The sequence below is a fragment of the Hylobates moloch genome, unplaced genomic scaffold (assembly GCF_009828535.3).
Source record: "Hylobates moloch isolate HMO894 unplaced genomic scaffold, HMol_V3 SCAFFOLD_6, whole genome shotgun sequence".
Lineage (NCBI taxonomy): Eukaryota > Metazoa > Chordata > Mammalia > Primates > Hylobatidae > Hylobates > Hylobates moloch.
This window is the reverse complement of record NW_026652281.1, coordinates 111,720,807-111,745,268: the sequence shown is the minus strand read 5'-3', so window position 1 is coordinate 111,745,268 and position 24,462 is coordinate 111,720,807. Positions and strand designations below refer to the sequence as shown.

General features: G+C 54.9%; 1 protein-coding gene across 10 annotated transcripts in view; it reads right to left on the bottom strand.

Annotated features, from left to right (window-relative positions):
• JADE2 (jade family PHD finger 2) overlaps positions 1 to 24,462 on the bottom strand; it is an 87,564-nt gene that overhangs the window by 7,372 nt on the left and 55,730 nt on the right. For all 10 annotated transcript variants that reach the window (XM_058441215.1, XM_032157927.2, XM_058441217.1 and 7 more), the window contains exons 4-10: positions 22,862 to 23,019; positions 16,912 to 17,072; positions 15,660 to 15,871; positions 14,260 to 14,427; positions 12,002 to 12,118; positions 10,031 to 10,495; positions 2,217 to 2,334 (exon numbers count right to left, since the gene is read on the bottom strand). In XM_058441215.1, the coding sequence (XP_058297198.1) occupies positions 2,217 to 2,334; positions 10,031 to 10,495; positions 12,002 to 12,118; positions 14,260 to 14,427; positions 15,660 to 15,871; positions 16,912 to 17,072; positions 22,862 to 23,019 (1,399 nt within the window). The remainder of the gene's footprint in view (positions 1 to 2,216; positions 2,335 to 10,030; positions 10,496 to 12,001; positions 12,119 to 14,259; positions 14,428 to 15,659; positions 15,872 to 16,911; positions 17,073 to 22,861; positions 23,020 to 24,462) is intronic.

The following is a 24,462-nucleotide window of genomic DNA, read 5'->3' as shown; positions in this document are numbered from 1 at the left end:
AGTAATCCTTCCACCTTGGCCTCCCAAAGTGCTGGGATTACAGGTGTGAGCCACTGTGTCTGGCCACATCTGTTTATTTATTTATTTTTTAGAGACAGAGCCTGGCTCTGTTACTCAGGCTGGAGTACAGTGGTGTAATCATAGCTCGCTTGCAGCCTCAAACTACTGGGCTCAAGCAATCCTACTTCTGCTCCCCAAGCAGCTAGGAATACAGGCATGTGTCACCATGCTCAGCTAATTTTTGTATTTTTTTTTGTAGAGACAGGCTGGTCTGGAACTCCTGGCTTCAAGCGATCTTCCCACTGTGGTCTCCCAAAGTGCTGGGATTTTAGGCATGAGCCACTGTGCCTGGGCAATCTCATCTGTAACATGGCATGCAACCAATGCCTAGATACTCTGGAGGCAGGCTCCTGAGGCTCCCCACTGCTCTCAGGACAGTGTAAGCTCCTCCCCCATGCTACAAGAAGATCTTGCACATGTGACCCTGGTTACCCGTCATCCCCACTTTAGGAATCTTCCTTCTGCCCGGTGCAGCCATTCCAGCCTCCTTCCAGTTTCTCTGCCAAGACATGCTCTGGCCACTAAGTCTCCAAATATGCTGTTTTCTTGCCCTATCCTTCACCTGATTCAGCTCACAGGCCAAATATCATCTCCACTAGGAGGCTTTTTCCAGCCGCCAGGCCAGACAGCCTCGTCGATACGCACACAGCCCATGTCCCACCCCAGGCGTCATGCCTCTCAACAGTGTGAGCAGCAGCTTTGGACAGGGCAAACCAGTCGTCTCCAAATACCCTGCCCTGCCCTGAACAAAGAGCTGCCTGTTGTTGACACTCAAGACAAGGAGTTGCAAATGTCCCCAGAACCAATGTGGGGATGTGGACCCTCCAGGCTCTTGCCCATGCTTCTGGAATCCTGTGCCTGAGGGCACTGCTCGTGGCTTGCCACCCTCTGCTTCCTCAACTGTGGGTGCCTTGCATGGGCTTCTCCTTCTGCAGCCGATATGTGGCCACAGCCAAGCGCCTGAGATGTTGTTGGAGCATCACTGCTTCTGGGAAGATATCCCTGATACTTCTATCCCTAAACTGGCAGCAACTGTAGCCTCTGCGATACCACATTCCTTTCTCTCTCCAGATGGTGCATTCCACAAGGGCAGGAACCCTATCCAGTCCATGCTCAGTTAATGCTGGCTGAATGAATAAACAGAAGACAGGGGGCCTGGAAAGCTCCAGCAGCCAGGAAGCTGCCACAGTCTTTGGGTACACGGTGAGCTCTGCATGGCCATGACTAGCACCTGAACTTGGCAAGGCTAGATGTTGGGGCCAGAGTGGGTGGTGAAGCCAAAGCACAATCAGGTCAGCTCAGCTCTCGGACAGAAGTAGGGGCAGCAGAGGTCCTCAGTCATTTGCTCCAATGGTGGCTCAGCAGCTTTCCTCTCCAGGCCCAGCTCAGCCCTGAGGCTGAAGTGGCATTGGCAGACCCTGGCTCAAAATCTCTCTCCATCCAGCTATTTCTGCTGCATGTAAATGCAACACTGGGGTACCGTTTTGGGGGCTAAGTGTTGCCCTTCTTAACATGTATACGCTCCAAGAAGGGCCCTGTGTCTGGCAATAACCACAATTAACAGATAAGAGTAATGTCAAAGCTTCCTTCAGCCTTTGATTTCCAGATCCATTAAACGCATGTGATGCCAAGAGAATAAGAAGAATAAGAATAAAACAGTGAAAAACACTGCAGATGCACAGCATGAATCCTGTTAGGGTCAGAGAGAAACAACAGCCAGGTCCTGTCACATCTCTGGGGCAGCTGCCTTCTTCGGAACTGACTCCCAGGCACACCAGGGTTCAGGCAAGCTCACCGGCTTCTGGCCCTTCCTGCCTCAGCACCAGCAGAGAGCCACTAGGACTTCTTCTCTGTACCTGTTCACATGCAATCAGCTCCTGAACTGCTGTGGCCTAGTCAACCAGAAAGCTCCCTGAGGGCAGGCCTGATGCCCACATTCCAACCTCTGGCTCTTTGCCTAGTGACACACAACCCAGGATCCTGGCAGGCCCATGTCTGGGCCTACTAATTGGATGGTGACGGGTAGGAGTGGGGGCCAGTGGCCCTTGGCTCCAAGCACATACCCCACCAGGATCCAAAGACACACCCTCCTTGGGACCCAGCCCCGCAAGAGAGGGCACACGGAGGTGGCGGCGGCAGGTGGGGAAGGCGCCTACCTCGACACAGATCCTGTTCAATAAGTTTCATCTGCAGGTGGAATATCTGCTCCTGGAGTTTGCAGATGGCGTGTTTCGTTCTCTCGCGCCTTGTCACCATGTAGCACAGATTTCTAACCTGAGAAAACAAGAGAGATTTTCCACCTTACTCACAGGCAACCACCCCAGACCTCCCAGCTCTGGGGACCTTGCTATGGGTGGAGGCAGTGCCAGGGGCACAGGCTACCACCACAGCCTATCCTGCCCAGAACATCTGCAAACCAATTCCCAGACCCTGAGCGCATCCTCAGCCCTGTGCTGCATGTCTCGGATCCAAAACCTAAGACCAAACACAGCCTCGGCTCTGTGGTGCCCGGCTGAGCCAGAGCAGCCAGGCGAAAGCATCTGCTTAGATCAACCCGGCATGCCCACCTTCCTCCTCTGAGTCTTACCTTCCTGGTAAGGTCAGCCAGGCTGCCTCCCAAGGCCCTGCCAACATGGTTGCTCTCCTTTATAACCACAGTGCCCGCAGACTCATCAGGGTCTCACCAGGTCACCAACTTCATCCCTCTGCCTCCTGTCCAAGGCCTTTCTTTCCCAGCAAAGAAATTCTTCAGACACAAACGGCCTGACAAAAACTAACACTTGTCCTGAGCCACAAATGGCCCCGGTACTTGCAGCCAGAGAGAACGCCATCGGAAGAGCTTTGAGCAGAAAGTCCTAACCCACCTGTGCCCAGCCTGCAGCCAACCCATGTCTATCCGCTGCACTGGGACCTGAGCCAGGCTCATGCCGTGCTGGTCAAGGCTTCCACATCCACACAGCCACCTTCACTCTGCCACAGTGACAGAACTCCTCAGCAGAGAGGGCAGAGGCCTCTCTGACTGCCTCAAGGCCAGCTGGGAAGAGCCCCTTGGGGCCTTAGACACCAGCTTGCTAAGCTCATGGGACATGGACCCTTCCTACAGGTGGTCCCACAGGAAGCACCTGCAGGATGGACCATGCTGCTGCCTGCCCAGCTGGCACCTTACCCCAGTGGGCCATCCCTCCCTGGCTGCTCTCAGGGCAGGCCACACTTCTGGAGCCAAGACCAAGCCCCCTCCCTTGAGACACTTCCTTGGTCTTTAGCACAGGATGGAGACTCCATTATCAGGGACAGTTGGCCAAAGCTGCTCAGCTTGAATCCTGGGTCCCACCAGGGTCTTGCCAGCTGGGACCAGGCTGTTTCCCGTTGGGTTCCATCTTCAAGGCTGAGTTCAGTCTTCATGTCCTTAAGCTGGGGTGACCTCTGGTTCCAGACCCCCTGCTTGTTGGCATAACCATTTCTCCCAGTCTGAGGGCAGCCAAGATCAGACCTCTCTTCTGGGTACAGGTATCCTCCTTTCTTTCCTGAGCCCAGCCGTGAAGGATGTACCACAAAGGTGGCTCCAGCCTCAGGCCTCCACACGATGCGCTCTGCATGGACTCTCCGTGGCCTTCCACGCTGGTGTGTGCGCCCTCAGCTCAAAGACTGTGTGCACCAGGCCACCCACCTCTGAGCCTCAGCTCCACCTATCCCTATGGCCAGTACCACTCCGGGGGGCCACCCTGGGCTGCAACCACCTGGTCCCACCCTACTGGGATGACCCACCTTCCTGTCAAAACCTGGACCTCCTGAAAACCACCCTCCAACCAGCCTCCTTCCACCACACCCTTAAGCACTGGCTACAGCTCTGTGGACTTGCACTGTGTGGGGCCTTGGACTCAAGTGAGCAACGCCGCTGGGGCCCCTTTCTTCTCAGGGGAGGTAGGTGCTGATCAACTACTGACAGGACCAGGTGGCTCCGACCCACACTTGGGGGTGCTGAGCAAGGCGTCTTGGACACACAAGCAGCCAGTGGGAGTGGGGTTGATCATACGGCGGGGGCAGAGCCTGGGAACGAGGAATCCAAGCCAGGCCAGGCCAGGGGAGGCAGAGCAGAGCCACATGGCAGGAGTCTAAAGGGAGCAGTGAGGAGTGTCAGGGCTGGCAAGGGAGGAGGGCAGGCGCTGAAGCTTGACTGAGCCAGGCCAAGGGAAGCCAGGGCTGGATTTTCTTTCTTTTGAGACAGGGTCTCACTCTGTCGCCTAGGCTGGAGTGCAGTGGCACAATCTCAGCTCACTGCAACCTCGGCGTCCCGGGTTGAAGCGATTCTCCTGCCTCAGCCTCCCGTGTAGCTGGGATTACAGGTGCCTGCCATCACACCTGGCTAATTTTTGTATTTTTAGTAGAGACGGGGTTTCACCATGTTGGCCAGGCTAGTCTTGAACTCCTGACTTCCTGATCTGCCCACCTTGGCCTCCCAAAGTTCTAGGATTACAGGCGTGAGCCACCGTGCCCGGCCCAGGGCTGGATTTTCACAGAGTAATGAGACACTTCCCTTCTCCCCTTAAAACCTCCAGTGGCTTCTGTACGGGATTGTTTTTTTTTTGTTTTTGTTTTGTTTTGTTTTGTTTTGTTTTTTTTTGAGACAGAGTCTCGCTCTGTCGCCCAGGCTGGAGTGCAGTGGCGCAATCTCGGCTCACTGCAAGCTCCGCCTCCCGGGTTCACGCCATTCTCCTGCCTCAGCCTCTCCGAGTAGCTGGGACTACAGGCACCCGCCACCACGCCCGGCTAATTTTTTTGTATTTTTAGTAGAGACGGGGTTTCACCGTGGTCTCGATCTCCTGACCTCGTGATCCGCCCGCCTCGGCCTCCCAAAGTGCTGGGATTACAAGCGTGAGCCACCGCGCCCGGCCTTCTGTATGGGATTGAATAGTGTTCCCCCAAATTCATTTTTACTGGGACCCTCGCAATGTGACCTTATTTGGAAATAAGGTCTCTGTAGATATGAATAGTTAAGATGAGGTCATACTACATTAGGGTGGGCCCTTGATCTACTATGAGTGGAGTCCTGACACAGGGGCCTACAGGGAGAAGGCCATGTGACCTGGCAGAGGCAGAGGCTAGACAGATGTCCGCAGGCCAATGAACAGCAAAGATTCCTGGCAACCACCAGAAGCTGGGAGGCACGGAAGAGACTCTCCTGCAGAGCCTCCGGCAGGAACTAATCCTGCTGACACCTCAACCTTGGGCTTCCAGCCTCCAAAACCGTGAGGATGAATCTCACCATCCAGCTGGTGGCATGCGGGCAGGCCTAGGAAACTAACGGGGATGCTGGGCATGAGATGCTGGCAGCCTTTTAAAGGGACTTGGTGTGGAGCTCAAGAGGGAGGGGCAGCCAGCACCCCCAAGTGGGGCAAAACCGTGGGCAGCCGTGAAAGACAGTGGAGTCTGAGGCCTCCAGCCCTGGGAGTAGGCAGTCAGGGGAGAGCAGTGGATGACCATTGAGGCCAAGGAGCAGCCAGAGAGGGAGGGGGGTAAACCAGGACCTCAGGGGGGACCTGGTCAGAGCATCACAGGAAAAGGACTCCAAGACTAAGGGCAGGTCTGACTGAGGCAGCCGCTGCTGAGAGGATCGGGGGATGGAGAGGTGGGCAGGGGAGGCTGCAGGCAGCCCAGGTGGCAGGCTCTGGGATGTGGCGGAAACCCGGCCAGAGTGGGCAGCAAGGATGCAAATACCATGAGGGATGACAGGAAAGGAGAGATGGGGGTGGGAGCGGAGGAACCCACGACTAGAGGGAAATAGGGAGGGAGGATTCGCTTTTGAAGATGAGAGAGGGTTGAACAGATTCAAATATTGGTGGAAAAGGACCCGCAGAGGGGATGAAGAAAAGACAGACTGGTGAGCTGCAGGTGTGGGCTGGAAAAGAGCCCCTGTGGGGGAAGGAAGAGAGGAGGGAAGGGAAGAGAAATGGACCGAGAGGCTCGGCTGGCAGGAAGTCAGAGGCCCTGGTATGAGGACAGAGGGGACACTGTCCTGAGGGAGGCAGGGCTCAGCACGTGGGCAGCAGGTATGAGGTGGGGTGTGCGGCAGGGACTGCCCTGCTCAGCGCTGTGGGATTTATCCTGGTGGAGGGAGTGGCTCTTACTGGGTGAGGCTCTGCCAGGCGTCTGGCCTCAGTGAGGGACAAGGGCTGGGGCAGAGCAGGCCAGTGCCATACAGGGAGTGAGTGAAGAAAGCAGGACAAAGAAAGGTGGAGGGCCTGGGAGACAAGTGAGCAGGGACAGCAGTAGACTGTGGGCAGGGAGCAGGATGTGGCAATTTCTGGGCTACTGACCTGGGAGCAGCTGGGGGTGGTGACTGGGCTTGGGTGAGGCAAGGGCACTAATGGGTTGGGGGAGCCCTAGAGATGGAAGGCACAGGGGCAGAAGAGCCAGAGGTCTGCAGGCTGGAGCTGCCCAGGACAAGGTTGGCTTTGGTGGGAGGCCAAAGGGACCACCATCCAGGCACCGAGGCCAGGACCCACTTCCCGCTGAGCCTTTCCCTCCTTGGGAAGTTGTCCCATATCATCCTCTGGGCAGGTGTGTGTCTTAGAGCCGCCTCCACCCTCTTGGCCTCCTCCTCAGGCCAGGTCAGGCTCCCAGATAAACTCCTGGTGACCAGAGCCAGAGCCACAAGCAGCAAGTCCCTGCACAGCCTGCTTGTCAGCACGGTTGCTAGGGGACACCAGCCGGCACTTGTAGGGCTGATCAACAGTGCTGCAATTTTTTTTGTCAGCCATAAATAACTCCGGGAGGCTGCAGTGGCCATGCCTTCCGAGTGTCTGCCGGGGCCGAGGCCCAAGGCTGAAATTTTAGGAAAGCACATCTGGTTGACCATAAAATGGGATTTCATGCCGGCAGCAGCCCCGGCTCCTGTTTCTCTCAGCAAAACCCCCGCCTGGCTGAGGAGGAACAAATCAATCTGGGAGGATGCTGGGTTCCCAGGCCCTAGCACTGGGCCTGCCCTTTTGGTCCCCTGTGGAGCCCACCCTCAGAGCACACGGGCTGGCCTCCCTTCTTCTAAGAGCCAAATGCTGAGGGCCAGGACAGTAACAACAATCACGGCCAACAATGGAGGGCACTGTGCTAAGCTCTGTCCCCCACATGCACTGTGACCCCAAGGTCAGTCTGATTCTTATTCCCATTTTACAGACAAAGAAACTGAAACTCAGAGAAGTAGAAACTGAAACAAAGAAGGTACAGAGCTGGGAGTGCAGGAACTGGATGCAAAGTCAGGCTACCAAGGTCTCGACCTCAAGCCCTGCCCCATCTTCTGATGATTCCCGCCCAGGCTGGCTTAGTGCCCAGTTACAGGCTGGATACTCCCGGCTGCTGGCACTGGGCCACGGTCCGAGACTGGGCCCACTGGCCAGGCCACCAACCACCACGGGCCTTTGCAGAAAGCCTGCCCCGTGGCAGGGTTCTTGTCGCTGTTCATTCACCCAAGTTGCAAATGTGTGACCTGGAAAGGCCTTGAGGCTGGGCCGCTGATGGGGGTCAGCTTGGCTCATGGTTGTTCCTCCTCAGCCCTGCCAGGGCTGTGCATGCCCCTGCCCTCATCAAAGCTGGTGCCTGCCAGCCCAGCTTGGTGGCTGCTCAGGAAGCAGCATTTGACAGGCCCCCCTGAGCCGTAAGAGGCTGCACATACTTCAGAATTGGTCCTGCTTCCTCTTCCTGGAGGAGGAGTGGGATGGTTCACACCTGACTCTGGAGTGCTCTGGCTCCCACTGCAGGGGGCTATGCAGCAGCTCTCATTCCCCGGAACCCCAGAGCCTGCCAACCTCAGCCCCAGGCCCCACCTCAACCAGCCAACACTGGGGTGGGAAGATTAGGGGACTGATAAAAGGATGCTTTTGCCCAGGAAATTTACAGAATAGAGAATAAGCCAACAACTCCTTTTCTGCCCCCGACTGAGGTCCAAATTCAAGCTCAAAACCCTTGGAATGGAGTTCCTCTAAGACTTCCTGTTATTCGTCTCTCTGAGCCCCAGTTTCCTCATCTGCTCAGCAGGGCTGGGAGGATCTTCCTCGAGTCTCTTTTTCCAGGATGATGACTACATAAGTGAGTCAGCCCTTGACCTCCCTGGACAACCCAGCCAGGGACAGACACGTGGGCTGACCAGCACAGAACAGGGAGGTCAGTTCTGAGGGGTTGTTTGGGAAACAGTAGGAGTAAAAGCAGGTGTTTCCGCTGGAGATCCAGCGAGTGGAGACATGGTGGCCTGAAGAAGACTCTGGAAGCAGCTTTGGTCCCAGAAGGTCTTATACCTGATGCCCCTGCCACATGTGACAGGAGGCTGGGCTGGCCAGGAGGTGGTGGCTGCAATGTAGGTAGCCTTGCCCTCTGTCCTGGCTGGAGCCAGGGACATCTGGTTCCTCCCACCCCTACCTCTTCCTTCTGGCCTGGTGGCAAGCTGGCTGCCAGGCAGTGAGGGCTCTCCGGGGCCAATAGGTCATTTCCCTCTTGAGCAGGCTCCAGGGCAGATGAGTGGGAAGGAGGGGAGTGGGGAAGCTGGGTCCAGTGCCCCTTCCCTGACAGTACAACACCCTCGGAGATGTTCTACCCATTTTACAGCCTTGCCCACTGCGATGCACATAAGAAAAGCAGGTGCCTTGGGTCACACAAAGCTCCCTGCATGCTCCTGCCCAGGGCTGTTTCCTGACAGGACCCAGGGAGAAGGTGAGCATGTATGTCTGAACCCAGGGGAGACACTGTGACAAAGTCCCATATGCTCTGGAACCCTAGAAATGTCCCAGAGAGGAGAGGCCAGAACAGCTTGTGGGGTTCAGAGGACTGGACAAGAATCCAGAAATCCTGCTTCATTTCACTCAGCCCCCTGGACCAAGCCACCGTCATCTGTTTCCCAGCACACAGCTGGGGGTGGTTTTCAGCCAGCCCACCTATTCCAGACTCTGGGGCTTCTCCTCCAGGGAGTGTTGGGTGCAAGTCCCAGCCACAGTGTGTCAGTCCCTCCTTAGCACTTCTGCAGCTTCCAGACACACTGTGATCCACCAGCCCAGTCTCATGCGATCCACCAGCCCCTTTCACCTCTTCCTTCCACTCCACCGTTCCTTGAGTCCACCCTGTCTCCTTTGTGCCTCTGTTCTGTTTGCCCAGCATCCCGCGGAGCCGCGTTTACCCATCTACCCTGCCCTGGCACGGCACGTGCCTGTTTGGCTGCTCTTGGCTCTTGATGCCCCTGGCTTTCAGCATGGGTTACAGGGACATCTTGGGAAGCCCCAGTTCCTCCTCTGCCTCAGATTCTCAACGCAAGCTCATGTGTTAGGACCAGGCGGGGCCTACAGAGGCAAGCAAGTGCCAGAAGCCTGGGTCCTCGCCCTAGCTCTGGTGCTCTCAGCCTCATGACCTTGGCAGGGCCCCCACCATTCACCAGGCCTGTGACAGGGCTAGGACAAGAGGGACTCGGAGACTCAAGAACTGGACTCTTCTCTGTTCTATAAAGTGTCAGTCACCCCCATACTCTTTGGGACCTGAAAGCCCTCAGCCCTTTGGCAGACTCCTGCAGCAGGGTCGGTCCACCAGAGCTCACAGTTTGAGTCCTGGTGAGTCCTGGCTGCTCCAGGGCAGTGACTGTGGCATAGAAAGGACTCCTGGGCCGGGCGCGGTGGCTGACGCTTGTAATCCCAGCACTTTGGGAGGCCGAGGCGGGTGGATCACGAGGTCAGGAGATCAAGACCACGGTGAAACCCCGTCTCTACTAAATACAAAAAAATTAGCTGGGCATAGTGGCGGGTGCCTGTAGTCCCAGCTACTGGGAGAGGCTGAGGCAGGAGAATGGCGTGAACCCGGGAGGCGGAGCTTGCAATGAGCCGAGATTGCGCCACTGCACTCCAGCCTGGGCGACAGAGCGAGACTCCGTCTCAAAAAAAAAAAAAAGAAAGGACTCCTGGACCCACCAGGCAGGGAGTGGACAGGCGGCATGGGGACTCACCCTCTCTAGGTCCTGCCGCAGATGGGTGAAGAGCTTCAGGCGGCGGTAGAGGACGTCCTGCTCCTGCTGGGCCAGGTTGTCCACCTCGTCGGTCTTGGGGGTCAGCAGCGGCTGGTTGGCATTGGCTTTCCTCTTCAGCTTCCAGTACTGGTAGATGAAGTCGACCAGTGCCTCAGCCACATCCAGCCGCTCAGCCACCTCAGCCGGCTCCACCAGCTCGTAGAAGTCCTCCTCTAGCTGCTGCAGCCGCTGCTTGCGCAGGGTCACCTTTTCCAGGTCCTCGCCAGCCTGGCTGGGCTCCGCGGGCTCAGACGTGGGCTCATTACGTGGGCCCCCGTCACTATGCTCCTGGCAGAATGACTTGAACTTGACCTCATCGTTGTCTGCTAATAGAGTCCGCATTTCCAGGCCGTGGTCAAAGGCGCATGTGACATGGAACGCTGTGACGCAGGAAGGCATGGAACACTGAGGGGAAAGGAGGGGCAGCATCAGACATGGAGGGAGCCTGGTGGGAGGGGAGAAGACAGAGGGGCTTCCCCCAGGGCTCTGCTGAGAATGCGCAATGCTGGAGAGAACCTAAATAGAATGGCATGAGCTCCCAACCTCCTGTGCAGGATGAGAGTTACGGCAGGGGAGGAGGAGCAGCTCTGGGGCACCCGGAAAGGTAACCCATTCAACACCACATGCCCTGGAGGAGTCAATCAGAAGACGGTTGAGAAACACCTCTGGGGACAAGCTGCATTTTTTTTTTTTTTTGAGACAGAGTCTCAATCTGTTGCCCAGGCTGGAGTGCAGTGGTTTGATCTCACTGCAAACTCCACTTCCCAGGTTCAAGTGATTCTCTTGCCTCAGCCTCCCAAGTAGCTAGGACTACAGGCATACACCACCTAGTTTTTGTATTTTTAGAGATGAGGTTTCGCCATGTTGGCCAGGCTGGTCTCGAACTTCTGACCTCAGGTGATCCACCTGCCGCGGTGTCCCAAAGTGGTGGGATTACAGGCATGAGCCACCGTGCCCGGCCTCAAGCTGCATTTTTGTGTGGGCAAAATGACTTTGGCATCACAGACCATCAAGAGAAAGGCTGATGATGGGTCACTGGTTCATCTAAGAGAGGGACTGTGGTCCACTTTTTGTCCTCTGGGAAGAGGGGCTGGACTTCCCTTCCCTCTCCTTTCGTCCAGACAGCTTGAGGCCTGACCCTCTCTCTTAGCCTTGGATGATGATAACTGTGTCAGCAATCACGCACCCAACTACTATGACTGCTGATGCTGCACTCACAAATCCTTTTGAAGGTCCATGGATGGGTGGAGGCAAACTAAAGTTTACAATGACAACTCTGTTCCTAAAAGATGAGGGGGACAAAGGATGACTCCCACCTGCACTCCCAAACTATAGACCCGAGGCATCAACCTCCCCTGGGAGCTTGTTAGAAATGCAAGTTCTCAGCTTCACTCCAGACCTACTGAGTCAGAGCCTCTCAGGAGTAGGCCCAGCAGTCTATGTTTACCAAGCCCTCCAGGTAATTCTGATGCACGCTAGACTTGGGAATAGGCTTTGCTAAAGACAGACTGGTACAGTCCTTCCAGTGTCAGGAGAGTCTATTAGCTTAGCTAGAGGAGAAGTTTGATTCCTAACCCCTAACGTGTCAAGTTCAATGTCAGAAGAGAAGCTAATGTATTCATCAAGCCCCAAGACACTTGCTTTCAGGGAAAGCCAGAGTTCTCAGCACTCCAATGGGGTGGTGAGCCTTGGTTCCCTGGGTCTGTTCCCACTCCCTAGAAGACCAGGAGATGGAGAAATTCTCCCCATCAGGTGCGATTCTGACTCTGTCTCCAGTCCCACACCTCTCTGGGGCCCATCAGTCTGCAGCCCCATGGAGGGGAGAAGGTGGTGGCAGCCGCTGTCTGAGGCCCCAAGCATGCCTCTCTCTCAGCCAGCTCCCAGCAGCAGGAGGTGAAGTAGGCCACATACCTGGATGCAGGTGCCTGTGCATTCCTTGCAGAGGCTGCAGGACAGAGCCCAGCGGCTGGCTGGGATATGCGAGATCTTGGTGATGGGCTCCATCTTCTCTGGGCAGCCGATGCTGACCTGGGCAGGACACAGGGGGCTGCATCATTCCTCTCATCCCCAGCCTGCCTCCAGGGAACTCCAAAATGGGGGGTTGTCTGCTGAAACTAGGTGGTGGGCAGACAGGGCAGTGGCTGAGCCCCTGAATCCCAAGTCCCTCCTGACACCAAACAAGCATGGCTCAAAGGCCGGAATTCCTCCTAACTCTCCCAAGCTGACCACTGGATGAGTGTGTTAGTGTGTGCTTATCTAAGACTAATCTTAAATGGTCTGTGAATGTATGAGTGTGCCATCAGTGTGTAGTTGACTACGTGTATGTGCTTAAGACCGTGTGGGCCTTGACAGAGAGGTGCTTTGGTGTGTGCATAGGTACATGCAAGATCCCCCTTCTTTCTGCACTCAGGCCTTTGTTAATAACATCTTCAGAGTTCTTGTTACAATTTGTATTTGTATTACTTATTTTTCTAGGCACCAAGAAAAAGCCTCATGGTGGGATCTCCTCTTGAAGGTTTTTAGGGCTCTCCTGGGGATACGCCTTTGCTGAGCCCTTCTTATGGGGACAGGCCTACAACTATGCCCAAGTCTACTGGGCAGAGACCACCCCGCAGCCCAGAGGCAGGGCACGTTCAGCTCCCCATTGCTAATGCCTGAGGATGGAAAAAGCAATTCTCTCCAAAGGTCCTGAGCCAAAGGGTCTTCATGATGGAGTCCCTGTTGGTTCTGTCTCTGCCATGCCCAGCCCAGGGTACACTCAGAGGTGGTCCCAGTCTTCAACATGCTGATCTGCAAGCAAGTGCCTACTGCTGACACAAACAACTGTTATCACAGAAGCCTGCATTGTGGGCTTCAGACTGTGAGCCCAGGAAGGACAGCACCACTTATGGACAGGGCCACCTGGCTTGCTTCTGGGCACAGGCAACACTGGAGTAGGGCCTCAATCTGAGTCAGTCCACACAGCAGGGCTGGGGCTGAAACTCTGGTGCATTTCAACATTTCACATTTCAAATAAAATGGCTGGCCTTCTGGGCACCCAGGACCTCTGCTAACTCACTGACTCTGGACCCAGCCTGTTGCCCGTGGCACTCCCACCTGGACTCAGAAACACACCCACCCCACCATCCTAGCCGCAGCCATAGCAGCAGGCCCACTAGCCAACTTCCCCTTAGGCTTACCGCCTGATTCTCTTTTTTTTTTTTGAGACAGAGTGTCATTCTGTTACCCAGGCAGGAGTGCAGTGGCGCGATCTCAGCTCACTGCAATCTCTGTCTCTCGGGTTCAGGTGATTCTCGTACCTCAGCCACCCAAATAACTGGGATTACAGGCATGTGCCAAGCCCAGCTAATTTTCTTTTTTTGTATTTTTAGTATAGACGGGGTTTCACCATGTTGGCCAGGCTGGTCTTGAACTTCTCACCTCAAGTGATTCACCCACCTCGGCCTCCCACCCGATTCTCTTTTAAGGTCAGTTGGCTTATCTTTGTTTTGAACATGTGGCTTGACTTTGGTTGGAACCACTGCCTAGGTTTAGATGGACCCCACAATCTGCTTTCCCCTCTAGTCAGCTGCCTGACTTCTGTCCAGACCTCATCCCTATCTCCTGAATCTCCTAGTGGTCCATAACCCCATTTTCTCATAGAAGTCACCACCTGAGCTCTGTCCAAGTCCACAAGCAAAGCTCCCTATAGCTGTGGCCTGGATTCTTCGCTGGTGCATCACCTGAGATCCCAGTGTGTGTGTGTTTTTTTTGTTTTGTTTTGTTTTGTTTTTGAGACAGAGTCTTGCTCTATCACCCAGGCTGGAGCGCAGTGGTGCAATCTCGGTTCACTGCAACCTCCACCTCCCAGGTTCAAGTGATTCTCCTGCCTCTGCCTCCTGAGTAGCAGGGACTACAGGTGCCTGCCACCACGCACTCCTAATTTTTGTAGAGAGGGGGTTTTGCTATGTTGGTCAGGCTGGTCTTGAATGCCTGAACTCAGGTGATCCACCCGCCTTGGCCTCCCAAAATGCTGGGATTACAGGCGTGAGCCACTTCGCCTGGCCGATCTCAGTGTTTTAATGTGAGTCCATCACCTTCTTTTCCCAGTGCTCTGCTACGTGAGTCCCATGCAGACCCACTTCCCCACAGGCTGTTCCTTGGGTTGCCTCACCTCCACGCTCACCCACCTCAGGAATCCATAGGGCGCAGCTGACGTGCACCCACTTGGTCCCACTTCTGGTGGGCTTCAAGGCTCCTCCTCGCTTGGGGCAGAGCAGGCACTTTGGCTGGACACCCAGGGCACACGTCCGGCACAGCCAGCTGCCCGTGGGCACCTTGAGGATCCCGTAGCATGCCTAGGAGAGAGCAGGGTGGTCAGCGGAATTGGCCAATCTGTGTCTGGTCAGCAGTCAGCTGCACTTGGTCCAGTGCCAGCCCCATGCTACACTGCTACACAGCCTCCAGTCTCTGGCACGTACACCTTCTGAGGAGTTACAATGCAAGGAAAGAAGGACGGGCTCCTGGAAAGCCCTCCTTGGCCTGCTTGTATGCCTGAAATGCCACCATTTCAGTCCTCTGTGAACGGGTTCAGGTCTGCCCTCTGCTGGGAGGACAGTCAGTTTAGCCGGAGGTTCCTAACCAGCAATAGACTTTAGGAGAGTCCAAGAATCCCCTTAAGTTGAATACAAAATTGGGTGTGTACTTCCTGGAAACAAGTCCCAGAGCCCTCATATTTCTTACACAGGGACCCATGAAGAAGGCTGCACCCCTCTATGGCTTGGGTGAGACACATGAACCTAAGAGCTGCTGGGTATAAGGGATGTGTTTGTTTATATGAGATTGCACTGCCCACCTACCTGCCAGCCTGGCAAAGTCCCCACCTCTGAGCTCCCCAGGGTCTATTCCAGCTCTGATGCATAAGGGCAGCCTCAAAATCAGGGCCAGAGTGGGTTCACTAGGTCCCAGTCAGGTCCACAGTCAAGGCCCAGAGATACTCAAGACCTAGAGCCTTGGGCCCCAAACCAAGGAGAGCCTGGCCAGGCTGCACTGGCACATAAAGCCAGTAATGGTGACAAATACATATAGCCCTTACTAGACCGTTCTAAGCAAAGACCCACAGTAAACAATTTAATCCGTGCAACAATCCACTCTTATTTATGCATAACTGAGAAAACACAGGTCCAGAGAGGTTACAAAACTTGCCTAAAGTTACATAGCTTGTGAAGGGCAGAGCCACGATTTGAAATCTGGCAGCTTTGCTCTCGGTCACAGCAGTGGGCTGCCTTTTAGTAAATTCAAGACACGAGGAGCAGAGGAGGAGGGGCAGGGACAGGGCGCAAGGTGGAGAGGGTCTGAGGGAGGCTGATGGGAGAGTGCAGAAAGCCAATGGGCTTTGGCTTGAGTCTGGCCGGCAGGTCTAAGCCGAGGGGCCCTGGGTGCACATGGCACCACGAAGCACCCTCACCATTCCCTTCCTGCTCCTTCTTAAGGGCCTCTGCCCACAGTGCCCCTGGAGAGCCAAGTGGGGGTCTGCCAGGCAGTGTGTGTATACATGGCACAGGTGAGGATGACTGGGGGGTCTGCCCACCTGATGCACACAGACGTTGCACTTGTCACAGAAGACCATCTCGTTGCCATCCTCGCCCTCAGGAGAGCGACACACGTCGCAGACAACATCCTCGTCGTACTCGATGCCCAGCCCCTCCTGCGTCTCGATGGCCCTGGCCATATTCTGGTGGCACAGGGTCTCCAGCTCCTCCAGCACACGCTCTAATGTCAGCTCGTCCAGCTCCGGTCTCTCTGTGAGGAGGACAGCAGGGCATGATGGTGTTAGGAGCCCAGCCTCCCTTGAGCTTTGAAGAGGACTTGGCTCCTGGAGTCGCAGGAATTCAGGGCAGATGTCTGGGAGAGTTTCTGCCCACCCACTGTGGGACCTGGGAGAAGTAGCTCCATCCTCTGAAAACTGAATGGTCTGGACCATCCCATCTCAAAGGCCCCTGATCTGTCCTGGTGTTCTGACTTTAGACAGCCTGCCTGTGACCACAGGGACACATGTGTACAATTAACATGGAAGTGTCTCTGGGATGCGGCCGGCTCCACGGAGAAGGCACTGCTTGTGCTGTGTGTATGAGGGGACCTCTGAGTGTGGCTGAATAGGGTCGAGTTAGCCGTTCCTGGGACACATTAGTGGGCTCCAGCCAGGTGGCCCACACCTCCTGACCCCAGCCCCATTTGCCATCCTAGACTCCCCTGCATGCTTACTCTTCATGTAACATTCATGCTTACCACTATAGTCCTAAGAGCCCTGTAACTGATGTGCTATTATTGCCCCCCCGATAGCTGCAGAAACTTCAGGTGGCAGAGAGACACTAACCAGTGAGGTCCCCATTCAGTAATGCAGTGTGGACACTCCCTCCAGATCCATGCCATATCATAGCCCTGCCTGGGCCACTGCCCCTCTCGGGATGGGGAGAAAACCCTCCCTGCCCAGCCCTGATCCCATTTTTTTTTTTTTTTTTTTTTTTTTTTTTTTTTTGAGACGGAGTCTCGCTCTGTCACCCAGGCTGGAGTGCAGTGGCGCGATCTCGGCTCACTGCAAGCTCCGCCTCCCGGGTTCACGCCATTCTCCCGCCTCAGCCTCTCCAAGTAGCTGGGACTACAGGTGCCCGCCACCACGCCCGGCTAATTTTTTTGTATTTTTAGTAGAGACGGGGTTTCACCGTGGTCTCGATCTCCTGACCTCGTGATCCGCCCGCCTCGGCCTCCCAAAATGCTGGGATTACAAGCGTGAGCTACCGTGCCCGGCCCCTGATCCCATTCTTAATGCAGTGGTCACCTACCCATCTCCTTAAGCTCCGAGTTGATGAGCTCCAGCCAGTAGGCGTCAATCTCGTCCAAGTCATAGCGGCTGCCCCCTGGCCAATCAGACTGGGAGCCCTCACCAAGCGTGGTGCTGCTCGGGGATGCCTGGGCAGGGGGGCCTTCCAGTGGTGGGAGGATCCTAGAAAATCAAGACAGGATGTCACGAAGGGAGGGGCCCTCAGCCTGCTGCCCTAGGGGCTCCAGGGAGCTGACCAGTCCAGCTAAGGAGCTGATGGACAAGTGTGCTTTGACGCCACACAGGGCCCATCTCCTTCCGCCCCCTCCTTAACTTCCTCCTCCACCATCTGCCCACCCTGCAGAGACTCAGATGACTGTGGGTGAACAGGCAGCACACAGAAGACCCAAAGGGCAGTAGGGTACAGTGGGGGATGGGAGTCAGGGCTGATCCACAGCCTTGCTCACCCCATAAACATCCACCTGCCCTGAGCTCTTCCCACTTCCTGCCATCAGGGTAGCTGGGCCTTAGCTAAAGCCCCGCAGTTTGGATCTAACCCTGCTAGGGGCTGTAGGAGGTATCCTATGTGCCATCATGGGCAATGCCCTGTGCCAGCAACAAGTGAGGTAGTGCCAGCTGGATTCTCGGCATACCCCTCAAGGCTGCGGACAAGGCAGGAGTTGTTTACGTACTCTCAGAAGCCCAAGCCCCCTTTATACCAACAGCCTGAAAACTCCATTGACTTGAGTAGAACTGAGGCCACGTCTTCTCTGAGGTCAGGAGGAGCCCTACGTGGTTACATGGCTGCGGCCCAGGGTGACCCTTTCCAGACAAAAGGTCCACATGCCACCCTGCCCTTCTCCCAGATACAATGTCATGTGAGCAGTGAGTGTCCTGCTACACAGTGTTACCCGGCCCCACCACCAAGACAGAGGTCAAATCCCCTTGGATACAAAGATGTGCCTGCTGCAGTCCCAGGATCCCCCCCCAGCTCAGCCTTCCTTTGTAGCCACAGCTCGGCCACTGAGGCAGCTTGGAGAGGCCTGGCCGCAGGGTGTGGACTCAAAGTCCAGCTTCGCCACTTACTGTGTGACTCTGGGGAAGCCACTCAACTTCTCTGGGCCCCAGTGTTCCCATCCCCCAAAATGGGTTAATAATAATAGTACCAGGCTGGGCGTAGTGGCTCATGCCTGTAATCCCAGGATTTTGGGAGGCCAAGGCGGGTGGATCACCTGAGGTCGGGAGTTCAAGACCAGCCTGACCAACATGAGGAAACCCCATCTCTACTAAAAATACAAAATTACCCAGGAGTGGTGTGTATGCCTGTAATCCCAGCTACTTAGGAGGCTGAGGCAGGAGAATTGCTTGAACCTGGGAGGCGGAGGCTATGGTGAGCAGAGATCGCGCCACTGCACTCCAGCCTGGGCAACAAGAGCGAAGCTCCGTCTCAATAATAATAATAATAATAATAATAACAACAACAACAACAATAATAATACCTGCCTTATGTGGTTGGTGAGAGGATTAAATGGATTAATGTTTGCAAAACTCTTAGGAAAGTGCCTGACACACAGTAATCACTGTGTGTGTGTGTGTGTTTGTGTGGTGTGTGTTTTCTGTGATGTGTGAGGTGTGTGTGTGGTGTGTATGTGTTGTGTGATGTGTGGTTGTGTGATGTGTGTGTGTGTGCATGTGGTGTGTGTGGGGTGTGTTTTGTGTGATGTGTGAGGTGTGTGTGTGGTGTGTATGTGTTGTGTGATGTGTGTGTGTGTATGTGTGTGTTGAGACCTTGGAATGTTACTCCTCTCCTGAAATGGAATATAGGGGGCATTTTGCCTCAGGAGGGCACGGTTTCCCGCCCCTCAGTTCCTGATGCCAGTTCAAAAAGCCAGCTCTTCCCACCCCCCACTGGTTGCCATGGTTATTGCTTCGGAGCCTGGCCTCCATCTGGCCAGCTCTGCCAGGGCGGGGAGGCCCCTTACTTGAGAGGCATCCTGGGGTCGGGGGCAAGGCTGCCAGAAGCTGTGACTCAGCGCTGACAGGGAGGGAGGGGCAGGGCTTTAGATGGCCCAGAGACATGGCAGAGCTGTGGCGAGGGCTCCTGGGCTTCCCCACCACCACGCCCAATGTCAGCAAAAAGGGCGGGAAGGATGAAGGAGACGGGGAGGCAGGGATCCAACCCAGGAGAGAGAATGGCCTCCAAGCCAGGAGGAAGGCCTATATAAGGTCGAGGGGGCACGGAGAAGGGGAAGGGGCTTGGCACCACCTTTTCCCACACAAGAGGCCCACATGAAGGAAGGTCCTAGGTCATGATCAGGGAATGACCACACCCCATACTAACAGGTGATTCCATGTGGAAGCAATACTAATACCCTTGGTCCAACACAATTCTGCCTTTCCCCATGAAACTGTCACTTGAACAAACACATTCTTTTAAAAACGCAGCCTGTAATTTGGTTGTGAACCAGCTTTGATTGTGCCCTAAGCACATGCTGAGTGGGGGTGTCCGGATGCCCACCACTTCCTGGCATAACTACCCACATCTGCTTGCCTGGTCAGCAGCCACCTGGCCAAGCCTCTTGGGATCAAGATCACTGTGCTCCTTCTGAAGAGCCAAGGTGAAGGGACTCACAATCAGAAGGTATCTGCTGTGCTTCCTGGGTCTCTCCTTTTCATCTGTTTGCCCCCTTCTGGCTCTGGCTCTGAAGGAAGCTCTCCTCCCAGGCATGGACTGACCTGACCCTAGGCCAAGCCCTCACCCTCAGCTGTAGCCAGGAGGACGGAGGTCAGCTGGGAGGAGGGTATCAGCTGGCTGGGATCTATGGGAGGGGAGGGGGTCTTTACCCCAGAAGACCAGACGCACACCAGAGGTGGGTTCTGCCCTGGCTGAGACTTCTGGCCCCAGTGACGGGCAGGACAGGCCCTCACTCAATTCAGTCTGGAGAGGGGTGAGACAAGTGCTCATTGTTCAGACGGATTTCAGACCATGAGGTGGGCAGACCCACCCAAAGGCCAGGGAGGGAGGGACAGAGGGGGCCTGAGGTGGCAGCTGGGGGAGGGCAGCCAGAACCAACATGCTGGGATGAAGGAGGCACAGGGCTCTGTCTCTGGGCCTCACAGGGGCAGCCCAGGGCTTGATCCCGGGGCCTTTGATTTCCTGGCCCAGCCCACTAGGCCCCGGTGGCCATGCAGGAAATTCCCCAGAATTTCTCAACTTCCTCATCTATAAAATGGGGACAGTTATATGTAGTTTGTAAAGCTAATATGATTGTTAAATGAGAAGATGAACACAGGCTCAGCATAGCAAGTCCTCAAGAACAGGGTTTCTCTAACAATTCTGACCCTGGCGGCTACCAGGCAGCCTTCCAGATGAGGGCTGTGCAGTGGGAGGTGCCAGGAGGACGCAGTGGCTGGGCTGGAGGGAGACAGCAGCAGAAGAGGCGTGGAGATGTCTCTAAGGGAGCACTTCCCCACCCCCAGTCCATCCTCTCCAAAGATCATGGACAGGCCAGGAGTGCCCGGCTCACGTCAGCTTAGCACAGCCATGCCTATGCTGGGAATGCACCTCGTAAAGCCAAAGCAGCCAGAACATGTGCTCTCCTCTTGATGTCAACAGATAAAGCACCCTACAGGCAGACTGAAGCCAAGCTACTGGTGTGGAAACATCTGCAATTAATTACCCAGGCCAGGAGATGTTTCCGGAACCAACTGACACTGACATCAAGTAGAGAGGACAGACCGCTGGGCCAAGCCTAATCAAGACTGGCCTCGCTCTGCCCACCTGGTGGCCTGCTCTTCCCCCCGTCACCCTGGCACTGGTACGTGTGGCAGTGACCTGGCATGCATATTCTCACTTCTGGAGAGGCCTGGGTCACCCCTGATTCTCCAAAGACCCCAAACAAGTGTTAATCAACACTCAGCCATCAGGAGTCACTGGAACAGGATTGCCTGCCCCCTCCCCTTCCAATCCCCACAGATCACCCTATTGGGGCTTCGAGTCTGCTGTGCCTATGATCCAATCATAGGTGCAGCTGCCAGGAAATGAGGGTGCCAACGTCAAGGGAGGTAACAGCTGTGATCTTTGCTCCAGGCCTGGTCTACATGGGATCAAGCAAGAGCCACGAGGCTGCCCAGGCCAGGAGTAGACAGCCAAAACCCCAAGCTGCCCAGACCAGGCAGACTGGTGGGTGGGGGAGGCCAGGACACAAGACCCTTCTGCCCTGAGACATGACTTGGAGGGTTTCCCAGGTTGCATAAAGAAGCACTTGGCTGAACTCCGTAGCTGGAGGCAAGACCCAGGGCCATGTGGCTACCTCCTGACAAGAGCGGCCAGGGGTCTCTCTGCCTCATGAGACCAGAAGAGTATAAAGCCCAGAGGACTCATCTCTGAACCAGCCCTGGCAGGGGAACCTACCCAGAGGCCGGTAATAGCAATGGCTTCCTGAGCATCTGCTGTATGCCAGGCACTTGACTCCCCCTCTAAGAACTCCCGTAAAAGGTTCAAGAAGTCCAAAGCATGGCTTAAGGCCGGGCACGGTGGCTCACACCTGTAATCCCAGCAATTTGGGAGGCCAAGGAGGGCGGATCATGAGGTCAGGAAATCGAGACCAGCCTGGCTAACACGGTGAAACCCCGTCTCTACTAAAAATACAAAAATTAGCCAGGCTTGGTGGCACGCACCTATCACCCCTGCTACTCAGGAGGCTGAGGCAGGAGAATCGCATGAACCCGGGAGGCGGAGCTTGCAGTGAGCCAAGATCGCACCACTGCACTCCAGCCTAGCCAAAGAGCAAGACTCCGTCTCAAAAAAAAAAAAAAAAAGAATAAAAGAAAAAAAAAAGCATGCCATATCTCTCTCTTAAAGACTAGTGAAAAGTCTGGAGATTTCCCTGATCAGAACTGCTTTGGGACTGGGCATGGTGGCTCATGCCTGTAATCCCAGCATTTTGGGAGGCTGAGGTAGGAGGGTTGCTTGAGTCCAGGAGTTAGAGACTAGCCTGAGCAACATAGCAAGACCTTGTCTCTACTAACAATCAAAAAAATTAGCCACGTGTGGTGGCATGTGCCTATGGTGGGAGGATCACTCGAGGGTCGGAGGATCACTTGAGGCTGGGAGGTCGAGGCTGCAGTGAGCTGAGATCGCACCACTGCACTCCAGCCTGGGTAACAGTGAGACCTTGTCAAAAAAAAAAAAAAAAAAGGCCGGGGCCAGAGGCTTATGGCTGGCTACCTGCAATCCCAGCATTTTCGGAGGCCAGCCAAGGCGGTGGACAGATCGCTTGAGCCCAGGAGTTCAAGACCAGCCTGGGCAACATGGCAAATCCCCATCTCTACACAAAACATGAAAATTAGCTAGGCGTGGTGGCATGAGCCTGTAGTCCTAGCTACTTGGGAGGCTGAGGTGGGAGGACTGCTTGAACCTGGGAGGTCAAGGTTGCAGTGGGCCAAGATTGTACCACTGCACTCCAGCCTGGGGGACAGAGTAAGACCCTGTTTCTAAAAAATAAAAAAAGAAAGAAAAAAGAACTGCTTTGGGGCCCAGTTTGGATCAACATTACAGAGCGCTTGCTGTGTGCCAGGCCTGGTGCCAAGTGCCTTCCATGCGTCATTTCATTCCATTATCTCAACATTACAACTGCATGAGTAGGTTAGTTATTGTTAGCATTCCAATTTCATAGATAAGGAAACTGAGGCCCAGAGAGATTACATTTCTGGTCTAAGGCCACACTGAATATGAGTGTCAACAGGAACGCAAGCATTCTGGCTCTATAGCCAAGCCCGAGCCCAACCCCCTAGCCTCTCAGTTAAACCGCCAGTATTTCTGGAACATTTCAGTGGTTTGTTGGAAAAGGGAATGTAATACAGAATAGAGATTGGACTAGAAAGGAATTCCAGGACTTCACCTACCTGGAAAGCAGCCTCCCCTTCCTCCCCTGTCCCAGTGGCCCCCTAGCCTGGGCTGCCTGGCTCACCTCACCACGGGCTCTGGGATGGCCTCTGCCCCGGCAGGCACCTGCACACCTTTCTCCCATTCCTGTCGCCATGGGTCTGCCAGGATGTAGTAGTCATCCGGGCTGAGCTGGTATGAGTCCGGGATCTTCATGGCTGTGATCAAGTCTGTCCGGAAAACCTGTGAGGGGCAAGAGGGGAGAGAGTGACTTCAGACTGCCTCAGGGCAGTCTGCCCCACAGGCCAGTGGAAGAGGCAGATACATGCAACTCAAGTGGACATTCTGCCTGCGCACTTACAAATAAGACGAAATAAAAGCAATCAGCATAATAAATAACATAGCTCTGAACTCTGCACATGTCTTGTGTCCTGGCCTCCCCCACCCACCAGTCTGCCTGGTCTGGGCAGCTTGGGGTTTTGGCTGTCTACTCCTGGCCTTGGCAGGAGAGGGATAGATGGGAGTGGACCTATGAGAGAAAGAGAAGGACTGGCAGAGAAAGGCAAAAATCAAAATAAAAAGAAGAAAACCTCAGAGGACAGAAAGGCTAATGTGAAAGCAATACTGATGGCCGGGGTGGTGGCTCATGCCTGTAATCCCAACACTTTGGGAGGCTGAGGTGGGAGGATTGCTTGAGGCCAGGAGTTCAAGACAGCCTGGGCAACACAGGAAGATCCAGCCTCTACAAAAAATTAAAAAATTTAAAAGAAAAAAAGGGGCCAGGCAAGGTGGCTCACACCTGTAATCCCAGCACTGTGCGAGGCTGAGGAGGGAGGACTGCTTGAACCCAGGATTTCGAGACAAGTCTGGGCAACATGGTGAAACCTCATTTTTACAAAAAATTAAAAAAGTAGCTGGGTGTGGTGGCACATGCCTGGGGTCCCAGCTACTCCGGAGGTTGAGGTGGAAGGATTGCTTGGGCCCAGGAGGTTAAGCCTCCAGTGAGCCATGATTGCACCACTGCACTCCAGGCTGAGTGACAGTGAGTCCGTCTCAAAAGATCAAAACAAAATAAATAAATAAAATAAAATAAAAAATACTGCCATTATGTGACTGTTCAAGACATTTCTACTGAGGTTCACAATCATGTTATCTATCTGCACCCACAGACACAAGTGGAGGTGTAAAACAGCACAGGGCGCCAACCCCAGGAAAGGCCTTATGCAAACCTTATGCAAACAGCTAGGGGACAGCCGGGGCTTAGGGCAGCCTAGATAGTGGCTTCACATGAGCTGGGACTTCCAAGGTCCCTCAAGAACAAGGACACTCTCGTAACTCGACAGGGGCTTTGTGTGTGTTGGGGGAGGGTAGGAAGGCAGGAAGGATAGGGTTGTCTTCCTTCTTAATCAAGCCCAGCCAAACCCCTCAGAGCAAAGCCATGAGGGGTCACACCCTGGTCACACTTACTCACTTGGGGCAAACTGCTCTTCCCAGAGTTTTGTCTGTTGCTCCCACCTCCACCCCCAATTCCACCTCAGAACAAACTCTAAACTCTGCCCCGGCTGGCACTGGCAACGGCTCCTGCCCCAGTCACCTGATCCCACTGCTGTGATCCCCCCACAAAGCGCTATTGTGGAATGTGGTGGCACCTCTAGACACCATGTGACTTGCTTAGGTACCAACTTT